At 34.3% G+C, this 16,877-nt stretch overlaps 5 protein-coding genes across 5 annotated transcripts; 2 read left to right on the top strand and 3 right to left on the bottom strand.

The window, feature by feature from the left end:
• Nucleotides 1–44: 44 nt before the first annotated feature.
• LOC125849286 (uncharacterized) lies at nucleotides 45–3,250 on the top strand. Its single transcript, XM_049529346.1, has 3 exons — nucleotides 45–243; nucleotides 2,203–2,480; nucleotides 2,644–3,250. The coding sequence occupies exons 1-3, from the start codon at nucleotides 96–98 to the stop codon at nucleotides 2,749–2,751; spliced, it is 534 nt and encodes a 177-aa protein (XP_049385303.1). The 5' UTR covers nucleotides 45–95; the 3' UTR covers nucleotides 2,752–3,250.
• A 991-nt stretch (nucleotides 3,251–4,241) lies between these two features.
• Nucleotides 4,242–7,847, bottom strand: LOC125846986 (succinate dehydrogenase [ubiquinone] iron-sulfur subunit 2, mitochondrial-like). Its single transcript, XM_049526706.1, has 2 exons — nucleotides 7,011–7,847; nucleotides 4,242–4,628 (listed from the first exon to the last, which is right to left on the bottom strand). Exons 1-2 carry the CDS (start codon nucleotides 7,661–7,663, stop codon nucleotides 4,457–4,459), a joined length of 825 nt encoding a protein of 274 aa, XP_049382663.1. The 5' UTR covers nucleotides 7,664–7,847; the 3' UTR covers nucleotides 4,242–4,456.
• Nucleotides 7,848–9,589: 1,742 nt separating this feature from the next.
• Nucleotides 9,590–11,388, bottom strand: LOC125848468 (protein NOI4-like). The gene is made up of 3 exons (XM_049528330.1): nucleotides 11,231–11,388; nucleotides 10,525–10,716; nucleotides 9,590–9,873 (listed from the first exon to the last, which is right to left on the bottom strand). Exons 1-3 carry the CDS (start codon nucleotides 11,237–11,239, stop codon nucleotides 9,850–9,852), a joined length of 225 nt encoding a protein of 74 aa, XP_049384287.1. The 5' UTR covers nucleotides 11,240–11,388; the 3' UTR covers nucleotides 9,590–9,849.
• A 1,482-nt stretch (nucleotides 11,389–12,870) lies between these two features.
• On the top strand, nucleotides 12,871–14,274 carry LOC125847514 (uncharacterized). The gene is made up of 2 exons (XM_049527116.1): nucleotides 12,871–13,025; nucleotides 13,287–14,274. The coding sequence occupies exons 1-2, from the start codon at nucleotides 12,871–12,873 to the stop codon at nucleotides 14,272–14,274; spliced, it is 1,143 nt and encodes a 380-aa protein (XP_049383073.1).
• A 253-nt stretch (nucleotides 14,275–14,527) lies between these two features.
• On the bottom strand, nucleotides 14,528–15,193 carry LOC125848816 (mavicyanin-like). The gene is made up of 2 exons (XM_049528756.1): nucleotides 14,989–15,193; nucleotides 14,528–14,916 (listed from the first exon to the last, which is right to left on the bottom strand). The coding sequence occupies exons 1-2, from the start codon at nucleotides 15,191–15,193 to the stop codon at nucleotides 14,627–14,629; spliced, it is 495 nt and encodes a 164-aa protein (XP_049384713.1). The 3' UTR covers nucleotides 14,528–14,626.
• Between the last annotated feature and the right edge of the window lie 1,684 nt (nucleotides 15,194–16,877).

Here is a 16,877-nt window from a genome sequence, read left to right as displayed (position 1 = left end):
TTTCCATATTGCTTGATGTTTAAATTGTGTGTTTTGCTACCCTTGTCCTGAAACGTATTTTGGTGTAGGAAGTAGATGGGATCAGGCCCTTTACTATGCCATTAATGAAACTTTCATGTACTGCACTAGAAAGAGTTCCACTGACGCGTCATAAGATAATTGAATATTTGATGAAGAAATTCCCTCAAGATTTAGTATTCTGTCGTGCTCCAGGGGATAATGATCTGACAAGCGGAGTTCTTGGTATGTTATTTTGCAAAGTGTAATTCTATTTATATGCTCTCAACATTTTGCTTCTCTCATGAAACGGTTTCAAACATATGTCTTTAGGAGCAAACTTAGTTTCGAACCTTCATTTGTTGGGCAATTTATGGTGAACAGGCTTTTGTTTTTACTAAGTGGCAAAAAGTAGTGGTCTGATATAATTTTCATAAGTTTTTTGCTTCCCAGCTGTACTCATTTTTTTTTTAATTTAAGAACGGAAAATATATAAATGATGAACAATTCAGCTGTCCTATTTCTATGTCTAGATCTCACCCACCGCTAGTGTCAGTCATTGCCAAGGATAGACCATATCGTTGTTAGCTAGTTTCTTTCGAGTTTGGTAGGAGGGAATGTTTTGCTTTTCCAGCAAATGGTTAGTAATTGGGGTCTGAAATTTATATCAGCCTCTGCTAATCTCTGTAAGAATTTTTGATTGTGCTCTTTACTCTGGTATCTGGACAAGGTTCTCTGTCTGCCTATCTTCATCAACATCTCAGACCTCATGCATCTTGAGATTACATGGTTAATAGTTTCTGCTCTCTTTTTTTTCCGATGAATGATTCGATCTTAAATAATGCAATTATCTGACTAGCTTTTGAGAGCATTTTGTGATAGCACAATTCCGCTACCCCATATTAGAGCTATTGGAGGACATGACAGTAACGATAATACAGCACTGATTTTTTATCTCCGGAATTCCATTGCTCCTTTTACATCTGAACTACCCGCTATACCAAAGATTCATTTACCAGTATATTCTGCCCACCAAGCACACTACTAAACCCTGGAAGAAATTTGAACTCTCTTCAAGGTTTAATTCATGAACCGAAGAATAAATTATGATGGGGAAAATGGTGCTAGGAACAGTGTGAGAGTTTTACTGAGAAGGACTACAGTTCAGTGTGAGGAGAAGAGTGATCGGACATTGTTTGGCAGGTGGTTTGAATAGGGTTCCAGTGGCCTTGTGACTTTTATAGGATCTGATATGATGTAGGAAGAATGAAGACCTAATAGGATCCGCAGTTCAGAGTTATGAGAAGGTTCACTGGAAGGGCTTGTAGTGGAGAAGGGGGAGAGAGATGAGGGGTCTTGGTTGAATATGGGGGATTTCACCACAGTTTTCTTATTGGTCAAAGGAATTAATGTTGTGACTCTGGTCCCAAAACAAAAGATAAAATGAAACATCATTTGAGGGCCACTTCTTTGTCAACGTTACTTAAAGGTATGTTGTACTTCAGTGTTGATGGATCTAGGGAACAGATTCTTTGAGCATGCATATCAGCACCCATGATGATAGTGTTCTATTCTAGTCTCCTCATTATATTTTTAAAATCCAGTGAAGTCTCCTTTTGGATTCTTCCTGGGGTGATCTTAAAACATGCTACTTTAGTATCCAATAGAGCATATTACATATTCAAGTGATGCTAAGCTTTTGTAACATTGTTAGGTCCTCCTGTAAATGGAATAAGCTTTGTGCTCAGAATTTCCATCTATTTGGCTAACTGTGAAGCGGCCTAGAATTACTTTTTGTACTGTTAATATCATGAGAGCCAGAAGAGTTAGGGGGTGTTTGGATTGACTTTTTTTTTAAGTGACTTATAAGTTAAAACCCAGAAGTCATAAGTTGGGAACACCCAAACTTTTGGCTTTTTTTTTTTTTTTTTTACTTTTTAGCTTTAAAAAAGTACTTTAAAAACACTTTTTATGTTATCCAAACACTTACAAAACCAAAAAATAGCTTAAAAGCGAAAAGCCACTAAAAATAAGTCAATCCAAACAACCACTTAGACTCCAGATTCTGACTGCAAAAGCTATTCACTGGTTTGGTATATGCTTACCAGCAAGCCTGCAGTACTCTTTTGTTTGTTTTGGCATTTCATTCAGGTTTCATATTATTAGTATTTTTCGAATATTAATTTGACTCTGCGAATTTCACAGAGCGTCAAGTAGAGAAAATTGATCCCCTTCTTAAGTGGGTAGAGTCAGAATTCGGCTTCAAACCCACTGTACACACCAGTTTTTTTGGTGGCAAGCAAGATGATGGTCTTGTTAGCGCCATCGGAAGCGTTCTCAAGAAAACAGATGATTGTGAATTGGCAACAATTGATGCAATTGCTTCAGCTGCACATTCATTAGTCATTGCACTTGGAATTTCCCGTGGTAGATTGGGGATTGAGGAGGCTATTGAGTTGATTAGGCTTGAGGAAGATTTGCAGGTTTGTACACAGTCAATTTCCTTTGTTTATCTTTTCTAGTACTTCATGTATCCTATCTAATACGTCAACAGCCAGGGCTGTTGTCTCTCATTTAGTAGCATCTCTCTACATAATCAATGTCTGCGCTAAGTTTTAAGTGTTCACTTTCTCTGGCTTCTTCCAGGTTGACAATTGGGGTCTTGTTGAAGGTGGTCATGATGTTGATATTGCAGATTTAAGAGTTCAGATTGCTTCTGCAGTGGTGTTCCTTGGACTTACAAGGAGGGTATAGATTTTGGTTAATCTTTTAGTGAGTTTTACTTAAGTTGAAGTCACCAACAAGGTGAAGTCAATATGTTGGGTAAGTTGTATTAAGCGTATTGCTTTCACAAGGACGAGAGATGATTGCTGGGAATAACCTGCTGATGAGGAATAATGAATATATTTTTCTGAAATCGAATACACTTCTTTGAACTTGGACTACCCTTCAATCTTGAGAAGCAGGATGTTGCTCCGAAAGTCTTATGTCTCTCTTTATGCTTTTAGGAGGACTGCCCTTGCCAAATGCCTCTTTTTATTTTTAATTTGCAAGTGCCAAATGCCTATTATATTGTCATGCATGTCCTGGATATAGCTTCTTATTTTTTTCTTATATAGTGTAAGGGATCTTCTTGATGCCCGACTTTGGGTGCTTCATGCTCTCCAACAAAAGAATACGGAATACCAAATGTTCTAATTTTGTGACATTTGATAGTTATTGATGTATGTTGTAAATGAAGAGAGCAAAGCAAATCTTGTATATGCAATCTAAGTCTAACCTATTTAAAAACATAATTAAAAGAAAGTTGGTTCCACTCGTTGACCAATAGATTTCTTCTCGTTTTGGGCTGTACTTCTTGAGGGGGCTCAACGCTCTTCACGGCAACACTGAACGCAGAGGGGTGGCTGCTTTGTGATATCACAATAGCAACAGGCTATATCACAGTCGTTGTTACACCCTATTATTATTATATAGATATAGAGGAATGAAATGGCAAGATCATTAGTTCATCAGTCACCTAATGGTTAATTCTGAAGAAAAAAAAGAAGATAAAAAAATATGAATTGTTTCAAGTAGTGACCTGTTATTGTGAAGTATTGAGACGGTTCCACAGTTTTAGTGTCAATGAGAAAGGGAAGACGAGTGCTTGTTCCAACTATTGTACTCATAATAACCATAGAAACCAGAAAACTAACTACTACTAACAACTTCATTCCTTTTCTTCTGATTATTGGTTTTCATTACAGCTAAGTAAGTGGTGGGGGTTGTTATATATAGCAGTATAAAATAATACTTATCTCTTCATACTATTCTACTTTAGGAGTTTGAGCAAACCTCGTGAAGATAAAAACAATTGAGTTAATGGAGATCATCCAATGCTTGTGCTAATATTAGTAGATCTACTGTTTTCAAACTTCAATCTAATGTATAATCAAAGGGTCATACTTCTCATATGAGGAAATATAAATTTTGGGGAGTGCCAGGTTTTCTTTCTTTTTCTGTGTCCAATGCAATTCTGAAAAATGTAGTACTATCTTTTTTCATCCCCATAACTAGGTTAAGGGAAATACCAAGTTCCGAACACAAATAATTGTAGCAAGTAACTTAAACTAATTGACTCCAAAAGAAACTCGGGTATCAACACCACACAGATCTGTATGTTACTGAGAAGCAAATACAAAGGGAAGCACAAATAATCACTCCTTGAAATAACACACATTAGCTAAACATAACTTATGAGGAAACACAAACTGCCTTAAATGCATTATGGAGCAATGTACTTGAAATTGATACTGTATTATATTTCAGAGAGATGCACCTTTCATCCCAAATTCAAGTATAAAAAAGACTCAGAGAGTAAATTACAATCTGTGCATACATTATTTTGAGACACAACCTCCTACTAGTCCTTCAAAATCAATCTTAGCAGAAAAGACTGGAACACTACACTGCAGGCTCAAGGTGCCATCTCCAGCTTCTTGATGTTCTGAATATGCTTCCCAGGATTTAAGCCCTTTGGGCAAGCACGAGAACAGTTCAGAATAGTATGGCAGCGATAAAGCTTGAATTCATCATTAACTGCATCCAGGCGCTCCTGAGTAAATTCATCACGGCTATCCATGATCCATCTACATTTAAAAACAAGAGATAAACCTCCGTTAAATATGGCAAGTATGAGAATAATGGATAGTAGGGTTAATGGGGTAGATCAACTTATAAACAATCCAAAACTCTAGAAAATCAAGGCAAGTACTGAAATTTCAGAAATCCAAAACTCTTACTCCCTCATCATGCAATTGACTTAGGTAAACAATGCCCTACATCTCTAAGCAAGTTAGTCATACAAGTCCAAAAGCAGTTTGGACAAGATGTTAACCGAAAACATCCCTAGCGTTTGGCATCAGGTAATAGCATTCCTCTAATACTTTTTTTTTTGAAGTAAGTAGATTCATTTCAAGGCATCAAGAAGATGCAAGCTTTACAAGGATAGATCAGTTAAGCTCACCAAAAAAGGATTTGTAGCCTCTTCCTAAGCTATAGAGCTAAGAAAACATTCCTCTAATACTCCCTTTGACATAATATATTCCCAGGTTTGTAGAACTGAATAGAAAAAGGTCCCCTTTCATCTACTTTTCCTGTCAAATTTTTTTCTTTGAATGACAAGCCGCCCAGAGCGAAATTTGAACTTTTCCATCCTCACCTGAAATTCCAACACTGAGAAAGAATAGCAAAGGACTCCTAACACTACTATTGTCTTTGAACCTTACAAGCTGATCAGTGGCGGCCCTAGGATTTTAGTATCATGATACTCAATGCCTTTAAATATAAGTTGCGACACACTTGAAATTTTAAGGTGATTTAGTGGAAAGAGTCAAAAAACATAATGAATATTGTCATTACAAATAGAAGTGTTCAAGAAAATAAAAAAATTGAACCAAAACGAAAACCAAACTGAATTGATGTATAACAAAAATTAACATATTCTTTGACTTCATTTGATTTGGTTTTAAATTTTAAAAAACGACCATAGGATATGATTCAATATTTGAAAAGAACAAACAAAACCGACTGCATAGAGTACTTCATTTGTAGGATTCTCCCATTCATATTCAGTAATAAGGAAAAAAGAAATATGGATAAGCAAAAACACAGAAAAAGAAAGGGAAAAAGTTTATAAGTAAAAAATAGAAGGAACAAAGAAGTATGAATTCAGTAACAAGGAAAAAAGAAGCATAGATAAGCGAAAGACAAGGAAAAAAAAAAGAAAAGGAAAACTCTTTCAGAGAAAAAAATAGAGTTAAAAAGTACAAAAACTTAAAAGGAAGATGCACAAAAACAAACTCCGGTTAATATTTAGATTGATCCCAGACACAATATATGAGGCGACCTTTCCTCTGCCCTCTAAACCAGTGCACACAACCCCTCATGTGCTTTGGGTGTTCACTGTGCCTCTATTAACAAAATATAATTAATTTCCTATAAAAACACAGACTATCAGTTGAGACAATGTGTTTGAGCACCCACAGGACATAACATAGGCTACCCCTACAACTGGTATGGGAGTTAAAAAACTGATTGTTCTAGAGAGAAAGGATCAGCACAATAGGACGGAGTGGTCCAAGAAGGCCAGTTAATAGTCAATTGGTGGTGCAGGCAGCAGAAGGAATGAGAGAGCTGTGCATAATGTTTATGCAAAGGAGAGTAAAACCTAACTTTTCTCGGCACATTAGTTAGATTTTTTATGAAGGACAGCAGAGCAAAAAAATTAACCACACGACATTCAAAAAGCTGAAAGATGTATTGTCTAAAATCAGATGTTGGACGTATATCTTAAGTTTTGAGTCAAATTAAAGATGCCATAGCTTAGAAACAAGCACAAATTAATGAACCAATTAGGGATTAGTAAGATGAGAAAATAATGTTTCAAAGTTGTCCAATGATAAGATAACTCAGAATAAGATTACCAGAACTACTATGGAAATTGCAATCAGAATAAGATTACCAGAACTACTATGGAAATTGCACGGTTTTACCATAAAATAAGATGTTTCAGCATATGATTCATCAAACTTCGACAAGAAGTTAGATAGTGTTTCAGCTCACAGAAATGAGATCCATTTCGTATCTAAAAGGCACATGACTTTCTTAATCTAATACAATCAATTCGAATAAGATTTATGGCCCAGCCTGTTATATTTATAAGTACCATATATTTGCTGCACTTCCAGAAAAGTTAAAATGTTTACTGTCTATAGGTATCTGTCTTTTTCATAAACGTGGAGTTTGCAGGCACCTAAACTAATTCCACGGCTACCTGCTAGGTTAATACCTCCCCCACCAACACAGCTGCATAGGTTCGGGGTAACGCTATCCACCAATTATAGGTGTATTTAACTTCATATATGATCCAAATGCAACCAGAATATAACAACCAACAAACTACAGCACATCAATAAAGAGTAAATGCAAAACAGGAAGAGCTTGACATGAAAATAACAAACAAATATTACCGGTTGGCATGGAGGAGTGCAGCGGGACCAAGATAAGACTCTGGATTCCACCAGTAGCTAGGGCATGATGTGCTACAGCAAGCACATAGAATACACTCGTACATTCCATCCAACTTAGCCCTATCGCTCTTGCTCTGTGGTATCTCCTTCCCAGGCGTTGGTGCAGGTGTCTTCCTCTTAAGCCAAGGCTCAATAGACTTATACTGATTATAGAAATTAGTCATATCCACCACCAGATCCTTAATCACAAACATATGTGGCAACGGCGTAATCGTCGATTCAGAATCCGACGAGATCTTGGTCAAACAAGCGAGTCCATTACATCCGTCGATATTCATAGCACAGGACCCACAGATCCCTTCTCTGCAGGATCTCCTGAAGGTAAGTGTAGGGTCAATTTCATTCTTGATTTTGATTAGCGCATCTAAAACCATAGGTCCGCATTCCTTCAGATCGATTTTGTATTCTTTGAGCTCAGGTTTCCCTGGGTTGTCTGGAGTCCATCGGTAAATTTGAAATGACTTGAGATTGGGCTTAGACTCTACCTGCTGTGCTTGGGAGTCGGAAGCGTGAGCTCTGGCGACGAGTAGCCTCGCCGCCGGTGCTGATGACTGAACCCTAGAAATCGCTCGTCGGATTAAACCAGTCGCCATTGATGAATGAATACCCTTGTGGGAAACCAAAAACGGAGTGATTGGATAGGTTGCTATAGAGAAAGCCAAAAGAGGGGGATTTTATATTAAAGAAAAATATTGGTATTGAATGACGGAAATAGGCATCTAAAAAAACCGACATTGGGTGGTTTTGTGTTTGAGAATGGGTGGATGTGGAAGGGGTAGTTTGGGGAATGTGGAAAATATTTGAGGTTGTATTTATTGTTTCGTCGACTAATAAGCTTTGCCGTGAATGAGTTGGGACCTGTGTGGAATATTGATGACGTGTCCGATTTATAATCGTTAGATTATTTCTAAGTAACGTGGTTGGCTCGCGTCCTGGATCATTTACTTTTCGCTTTTCAGCATGGGCCACGATATCGTTTTTACTCAAATACATAAATAAATAGTAACATCTTCGGTGTTGGTATTATTTTTTTTGTGACCTAGAAAACTTACTATAAAAAAGGATAGCAAAATAACAATACAAATTAAATATAGCAACAGATAATAATACATGTCCTATTAATTTGGGAGATATTTGACCGATTTAAATTCATTAATAGATCATAATTTACATTCCATAAACACTGTTATATTTTTATATAGTGTTTAATTATGTTATTTGTCACGACTCACATTTCAAATTGACCATCTTTAACGGTCATAGATAACCCTATTTGACAACTACTATTGATACATAAAGGCATGATTCTTAATTTAGTAGAAAGTTTTCATTACAACTCTTATGACCATAGTTTCGTCAAAATCGAAATTCAATTTTTGGTTTGAATTTTCAAATTACGGTTTAAAATGTTGCATTCAACTTTTAGAATTTTTGGACACTTGCTGTGTTTTTTAATTGTTTCTATCGATTAAACATAAACTCATATATCAAATACTAAGTTCAATTACATGCTAAACTGCTCAATAATCAATATAGCTTATTATACTAAAATAAAATTGACGACTCATATTAGGCTTAATAAATAGTGCAAGCTGAGATGTATTCACTGTGACTGTATTTTTTAGTTTCATTCTAGGAGTTGTGACATTGGGTCCTTAAGGAAATACTATATTAATTGATGATTAAATTTCATATAACTTTACAAGATTGAGTAATGATTGACTTGAATTATTAATAGTATGATTTGTCTGGACATGTTTGTACTTTATTTAGATTAGGAATTTCCTTGATAATGATCATTGCTTGAATGGACATTTTATTTGGATGATTGTGATGGGATTGAAAAATTATTGAGGCAATTTTGACATGAATATTTTATTAGAATGGTCATTTTAGGATTGAAAAATTATTAAGACAATTTGACATGAATATTTTATCTAAATAACCAAATCATTAATTCGAAACCGAACTTAAGAAAACCTATTCAATCCAGCTTATTTGGAACAAATTTCGATCGTAGTTCTTTTGTTAAAAAATAAAAAATACAAACCAAAGTTTTCATATTCAATCCAAATGCCCACCCCTAACCTCTCCTTGGTTATGGTCCTTGTTATAAGTGTCATAGTTACATATTTTCGTTTGAGATTTAAGTTTTGTGAACTAACAGCACAAGATTAAGTTGATATACAGTAGCAAGCAACTCTTTATTATAATAAGTGCATAATGTAGTATCCTAAAAATGACTTCTTAGTTCTTTCTCTACTAACAGCAAGTTCAAGCAAGAAGGATGACTTGTAATTTCTCTACTAGCAGCCAACTTTGATGGACCGAAGAGGCAAGTTTCATCAATATAATGTACAAGATACATAATCCATGTAGCCACAGAACGTTCAAATTAAATATTCAATCGAACAAGTAAAAGCACACATTGAAAATTTGCTCAGAGGACAGCTAGCGCACATAAAAGACACTTATATGATTCAGTCTAGTGATCGATGATGTTGTAGATAGAAGTGATATAAATGGAGAGAGTGATCGACTATGCTTTTCAAGTAGAATACATTAGCGTGTTTGTGAAAGTTGGTCGACGATTCCCCTGAATACATAGTATATATTGAGAGAGACTTGAAGAAAACCTTATATATGCAACAATAACCAATAGAGTAAAATACAAACAGAAGCTGCAGCACTCATTCTCCCACTTGGCAGACTTGAACTGCAATACCCGATGGCTTTTAAACTCTCACAATTCACAGCCACCGAAGCATCCTGCTTAATTTCAGAAACAGCAAAACCTTCTTTTCTGCATATACATATACATACTACATGTTAGAATCAATTCTAAAACTATCTATCTATGAACACGTATCGTCTATTAGATCATCTAACATAAAAAATTCTTTACATTTCCTACTAACAAGATTACAAAGTCTCCTAACAAACGTTCAACATGAACTCTCCAACTGAACTATTTCTTAATTTTTCTTTTGTGGTAGATCTGTTTTTTGTTTAGTTTCAGTTAGATCAGGTTCTAGTTTCCAAGAGATGTAATTCAAACACATATCATGTCACCACAAGACAACTATAATCTAGAATAATTGTTCTCGATCTGAATCTGATCACATTTTTTTCTACATTGACAGACAAGTCTAGAACCAAACTAAAAAGGAACTCCTGACAAATAAGTAAGTAATTAGTAAATAACAACAACAAATTACGCAGTATAGTCCCACAAATGGTGACTTCCTTGGCAGGTAGAGAGATTGTTTTCCATAGACCCTCGGCACAAGGAAAGCATAAACACAACATTTATGACAGTAATAGTAAGAAAATAGAGGCATACGAGACAGTAAGTTGTAAAAACAACAACGACTAGACCTTAACTCCAAAATGCTTGTAGAACAAAAGGAAGAATTATTAGTAAGATTTAGTAGTTGAGGGGATATATATATACCCTGGTTTCTTGCTGATAAGGGTTAGGTTGTCCATATGCATAGTCATTCCTGGGAGTTTGTGTTGGTGCTGTACTGCTATTAGCCTTCTTGTCATCTCTAGCCTTAGCAAATATGACAGTGAATCCATCTGCCGAGGCTGGATTATTTACATCCCACTCCCCGAATTTCGGCAATGGCCGACCTTTCTCATGCTGGAAATTGCCAATGTCAAAAACTGAGTTTTCAATAACATGTTAAAGTTATAGAAATGGCATAACAGGTTTTGTCTTTTTTTCCCTTAAAACTAATTGTGATAATCAAACAACTCTAACATGTGTTTTTCTTTCAATCTTTATGTTTTCAATGAACAATCAATAAAACACCTTTGTTAAACCTAAATGTGAAAGGGATTACCAACTAAACATGCTCCATCTTGCTATAAAAATCAAGCAAAAAATACATAAAAACTTGTTGGTGAATCAAATGCAGCAAACCAATTAAAAATAATGAAAAGGTTGGTCGTAGCCATAAGCCATGCCATATATGAACAAAACAATCATTTTTTCCTAACGTTCTAATTCATTAAAGGAGAAATGTGAGGGGCCGGGGTTTTGGATTTTTACAAATTTCTTGATTCTCATTATATTCCAATAGCATAAATTCAAGAACGTTCATAAGGAATTCATGATTAAAAACTGGAAAAGATTGGTAGAGAGAGAAACTTACAGAATTCATGAATATGATGATTTTTGCGTAATTTAATTGATGAATGGAAGAAGAAAGCCAAGAGAGAGAGAGAGAGAAGGGATGATCAGAACGAGTCTTGAGGGAGAGGACAATTAAAGGAGTGGAAAATCAAGTTGCAAATTAGTTGTTGCACCCATGACACCCCCATTTTTTAATTGAATAATAATTTAGTCTAACAAATCCTAAAAGTCAAATGCCCCCACAAACATCATTCTCTCTGTCTTGTTTGAAAATTCCAATCTTTTTTAAAAAATAATAATAATATCTTTTTTGTGGCCAAAAAGAGAGAAATCCAAATTGAAATATCATGAAAAAAAAAACAATGGACTACTTATCTGGACGGCATGGAAAATTTAAAATTAGTACGTATCATTTAGGGGTGTCGATTATAGCCATAAAAATATAACTTGTTCAACTTGTTTTGATTTGGACGGCTTTAGCGGGATATATATATTGTAGTTAATTATTTTAGTTATAATTTAAGTTATAGCTTGTTTGATCAGGTTTATAGGAAGTAAAAAGTGTTTTGTAGACATGTTTATTTTAGAAAATAAAGTGTTTTTGAATAGCATAAACGGGTTTTCACAAGCTAAAGGAGAAACATTTTAAAACAGCACTAGCCTAACACAAATTATTGGTCAAATAATGTCAAAAGTATTTTTCAGAATTATTAGCCAAATATATTTTGTTGCTCTCCAACAATTCATTTTTTCTTTGTTGAAAAAAATACAAAAATAAGCTTGTATCAGTGAAAGTGATTAAGATTATAATTCATCATTTAGCTTAAATCGATAAGTTCATCTTTATCCAAACAAATATTGGACGGTTTACGATCAAACTTATTTATTGAGTTGACATGTCCAACGTCGGCCATTCATTAATCATTAAAAGATTATAATTACTTTCTTATGAATGCGACGGCATCTGGAGAATTTTATTTTATGATCAAGTGGTCTCAAGAAATGTTCTGCAAACCAAAAACTTAATTTTTTGAATATTTTTGTTGTGCTTTTTCTTTTTCAAATCTTGTGAATGTCCCTTCAATTATTTTTTCTTCCTTTTTGAGAAAAGACGCTTTCCAATCACGTTAGACAATCTTTAAAAAAACAACAACAAAAAGCTAAAATCCTTTGGTCAACCTATATTTTGGTAATATAACTCAGAAAAATGAGATTTGGGCTCCGATGTAATAGTTGAAATTCCTCCACCTTTATTCAAATTTTTCGAGTTCTAGTTCTTTGATTAGTTAGACTCTACTAATTAGAAATGGGTTTGCAATGCACAAATTCAAATTAGTCGTACTTCAACGTAGATACGTTTCATTTACCATATCCGGTTAATTGACTTGGAAAAAACTAATAAAGGGGCGCTACTAACTATATATCTTTCACAAGGGTTATTGTCACATACTGGTCAAATACAAGACAGAAAGCAAATTTTTGAAATACTATAAGATAATGTTGTTTGAATAAGCGTGGGTGCACGAACACTCCATTGCTACCTCTATAAATTATGGTGAAACTACAACACCATACTCCCATTATTAGCTACTCTGTTTTCTTCTACGTTAATTATTTTCCCTTTAGAAGCTCACATACTAAAATATCACGAAAGTGAAAATGTCAGACGATTCAGGGCTCCGTGATCAACTACTGGAGAAGAATGAAATCTCAGATAGTAACTATCATGTTGATCAACAGAGTGATTCAATGAAGGTGGAAGAACAAAACAATGACAATTCAGAGAACGATTCTCTGCAAACCAAGCACTCCAAGTATGTCTAATATAATTCCCTAATCTTTAAACTAGAATTAATTGAAAGGTCCATCGACTATATCTTAAACTTGTCAGTAATGAAACACTTGCACTATATAATATTCCAATTGAGCACCTGATCAGGTTTTTCAAGTGCTCTAATAGACCAATTTTATTATATGTATGTAATTCAAATGTCTAAACAAAAATTTACTCACAAATTTAAGGGCTTATCGATGTATTCAAGTATTAAATGTTCTGTATCTTATATTAATGACAGAGGTAGCCCTGTTGACACGGGAACCGCATGGGTTTACAGAGATGAAAACGGAAAACACTTCTTCGAAAAGCAATTAAGCGAAGACGACATTACTGGCGATCACTTAGAGATACCCAGGAGATTGGCGCATTATATACAGAGTTTGAAATTACAACGTCGTGTTGATGCTGGAGAAAAAACACGGAAAGTCAATTTGGTAGGAGAAAATGAATGTTATTACTTCACTGGACAATGGAAGGATTTCGTAAAGGAAAATCAATTGAAAGCTAATAAGGATTTGGTACTTCTTGAGATTTCTCAGCAATTGGGCCTTCGAATCGGATACACTAGTGACCAAAAAGCTATTGACATGAATAATCCTCTACTCCTCAGACGTTTGTCTAGAGCTGATGTAAAAGCCCTATATATAAAAAAGTTGAGTGAACGATATTCGTTTAGTCGTGGTGGTACAGGATTAATAGAGATAGAACCAGTTGTTGAGATGAAATTATGTTCGCAAATTGTGTACAGATATAGTGGCCGTACGAATGGTGTAATGTTCATAGAGCTACCAAAGAAAGACGTGGAAGAGAATTTGGGTCGCGATCTTCCTCTTCCTGCAGCAGGCGGAGAAATTGCCCTGCCTTTATTTGATCCTGTGGGGAACATTTTGGTGGAGATGAAATTATTGCATACTGAGATGGGTGATCAATACCATCTTGGAGGGGGATGGGAAGTGTATGCAGCAAAACATGGTTTATTAATTTCTGATACAATTTTTCTTGACAAGGTAACCGTGCAGGTTGGCAATGATCATGATCATGATCAGCTGAATACTGCACAGTTTTCGTGTCACTATGAAATCACTTACCAGAGACGAAGACGAGGAGGCACTAAAGATCAGAGCGGACCTGCTAATTTTGCTAAAGATGTAGTTCGCGTTACCAAAATAAGTGAGTCGTCAGAATATGAAGGTGATTCATCCTGGCTCCAATACTGCACTCCATAGTTTAGATGAAATTTTAACCTAAAATGTACGCACCTTTAACCTCATGAGACCCGATAAGTTGTCCATTCCCCTGTCGTGAACTCCATTTCATTATTGATACTTAGTTCTACGCGTTTATAAGTTGAAGATATAATTTGTTACATTCAACAATAGTGCGCGCATTGTTTATAAGTAGAAGATATTTGTCACATTCAACAATAATAGTGCATTATATTGCCAAACTTAGTTCATCACATTCTAAAGGAAATTTCATATAAATTGAAACACAGATGAATGGAGTATAATCTAAGAGAAAATTCAAACAAAGTGTGTCTATGCAGAAGAAAAACAATGTGGTACTACGAAGTTGAAATTAAACATGAAGTGCTAGTAGACAAAGTGAAAGGAAAAGAAGTTGAAAGATTGGGAATGAGAATGGTGCATGAGAAGTAGGTATGACATCCTGGACCATAACCCTTAGGATCATTCGTTGTCCTCGCTCACAGTGTCCCGCTGCTCCACTTATGAAATAATAATAGCCAGAATGCTCCAATGTGAACATGGTGTTCCCACTGTTGGAAAACAAATGGGGCTGTGTTGAGTTGCATTTCTTGTAATCTTTATCCGTCACCTCCATCACTGAATCCTTCTTGTACTTGAAACCTAAATCCATCGCCAAATTAAACACGACTTGACACAATAAACCATAATATATATATATATATATATGCTTACGGATAGTGTCGCCAATTTTGAACCTCATCGCGGAAGCCCAGTTGTTGTAAAAAATGGTGTCATTTTGGGGAGGAACTGTCCAACCAGTAGTATCACCAACTTGGAATTCCATGGATGATGAGGCACTCACTAATTGAAGAGAAGACGCAATACTCATCATAACTAAAATTGAGATCAACACGTTACCAAAACACATCAAAGCCATGATATAGATAGATTAAGAGACCAAAGTAAAGTAATTGGGAAGCTAATACAGATAATGAGAAACTGAACTTACAAGTAACAGTTTAATTTAGTGTTTAGTGCGTCTAGGGAGGGGAACAGTTATTTGAATCATCAGTTATTATTAATAGAAGAATACGTGCACATAACAATTAACGTGGGCCGTGTGGCAGGGAAAATGGAGAACATGGTTGCCTTATTTTTTTTTACAATTATGGTTTTTTAAAAATAAAATCATGTTTTAATGAAAAATTCAATTAAATAGAGATTGGGTGAAAAAATCAATTAAATTGAGTGAACATCTGAAATTATCTCTCGTTCTATCCCAAATAGTAATTTGTCCACTATATATCTATGTTCTGTTTTGCCTCTCAAGTGTATACAGAAGAGTTCTAAGATACCAAGGTATAGCAAATTAAAATCAACATATACATTGGTAATATTATCTTGCTCAATTTTAAATGGGTTGAATTATGGTTATTTGTAGACTTAACCTAACAAATATTGTACGTATCAAACAAATTAATCAAATAATGTAACTCAACTGATTACTTAACTACACATCATTTATTATTATATATTCTTATTTTCCCTACTACTTTAAAAAATATCAAAAATCCTTTCTTTTCCACCCATCATCCCCTTTTCCGGATACATTAATTTGAAATCTCATATCCATGATTTTTCTTCTTTTTTTTTCAAGCCACAAATCTCTCCATAATTACATCAATTAATCTATTTTTGAATTTCAAATCTTTTGTCTTTCCAATTAATGATTTCAAATTATTCAAGAGGTAGATTTCTTTCCATCACTTCAATTTTCGATTTTTTTTATTATTTTTTTTCATCTTAAAAAAAAAACAAATCATCTCCGCCCCCTGCCCCATTGAAATCTTATTGAACTTTTGCAATTTTAGTTAATCATATCGTCATTGAAAAATTTTCTTGAAAAATATTTATGTTCTTTTAATGTATCTACTGTTGAAAAACGTCCAAAAAAAATTGAATCTGCCATTACACGTCTGTCACTATCAAAAATACAGATTTTTAATGTATCTCGTTTATTTTGATTCTTAAATTAGTCTTTGTTAGTGTTATCATTGATCTGATACATCACTGCAACAATAGCCTTTGTTTTATGCAATGTAACATGTTCATATTTAAGGTATTGATACATAACTCTAATGTTATTGAATCTTTGATTAGTATTTATCATGTTTAATATAAATGTACATGATACATAAACTTTGTGTTATGTATCACACACAAAAAATATAAGCTATTTTGGAACAATTACATGTATAATGTATTTTTTTTTAATTTTAAAATATAGTATTTCTCAAACAAAATAAGATACAAAAATAATAATGTATCATGCACTAATTTTTTAGGTATGAGATGTAAATTCAAATTTATACTAAATTGATGCATTGTTATTTAAATTAGTTTTTATGTTTTATGTTTATTTTGTATTTTTACTAATAGTTCGAATGTATGTATCAAATTATAAATTTCATAGTTGGTCATTTGTTTGTTACATTCATAATATTGTTTTATGTATAAAAATCAAAACATTATACTGATACACAAAATATAGATCATATTAACTACTAAAACAACTAATTAATATTGACACTTATGTATCAAAATCACAACACTTTACTGAT

Source organism: Solanum stenotomum, chromosome 12 (genome assembly GCF_019186545.1).
Source record: "Solanum stenotomum isolate F172 chromosome 12, ASM1918654v1, whole genome shotgun sequence".
NCBI classification, from domain to species: Eukaryota; Viridiplantae; Streptophyta; class Magnoliopsida; order Solanales; family Solanaceae; genus Solanum; species Solanum stenotomum.
The sequence above is the reverse complement of the archived record's forward strand: the minus strand, read 5'-3'. Positions and strand labels throughout refer to the sequence as shown.

Coding starts and splice junctions, on each gene's coding strand:
- LOC125849286 (XM_049529346.1), top strand. CDS start 96: ATGCCATTAATGAAACTTTCATGTACTGCACTAGAAAGAGTTCCACTG. Junction 244..2,202: donor TCTGACAAGCGGAGTTCTTG/GTATGTTATTTT, acceptor CGAATTTCACAG/AGCGTCAAGTAGAGAAAATT. Junction 2,481..2,643: donor GGCTTGAGGAAGATTTGCAG/GTTTGTACACAG, acceptor GGCTTCTTCCAG/GTTGACAATTGGGGTCTTGT.
- LOC125846986 (XM_049526706.1), bottom strand. CDS start 7,663: ATGGCGACTGGTTTAATCCGACGAGCGATTTCTAGGGTTCAGTCATCA. Junction 4,629..7,010: donor GCACTCCTCCATGCCAACCG/GTAATATTTGTT, acceptor TTTTAAATGTAG/ATGGATCATGGATAGCCGTG.
- LOC125848468 (XM_049528330.1), bottom strand. Junction 9,874..10,524: donor CTTATCAGCAAGAAACCAGG/GTATATATATAT, acceptor ATGTATATGCAG/AAAAGAAGGTTTTGCTGTTT.
- LOC125847514 (XM_049527116.1), top strand. CDS start 12,871: ATGTCAGACGATTCAGGGCTCCGTGATCAACTACTGGAGAAGAATGAA. Junction 13,026..13,286: donor CTGCAAACCAAGCACTCCAA/GTATGTCTAATA, acceptor TATTAATGACAG/AGGTAGCCCTGTTGACACGG.
- LOC125848816 (XM_049528756.1), bottom strand. CDS start 15,193: ATGGCTTTGATGTGTTTTGGTAACGTGTTGATCTCAATTTTAGTTATG. Junction 14,917..14,988: donor CAAAATTGGCGACACTATCC/GTAAGCATATAT, acceptor CGATGGATTTAG/GTTTCAAGTACAAGAAGGAT.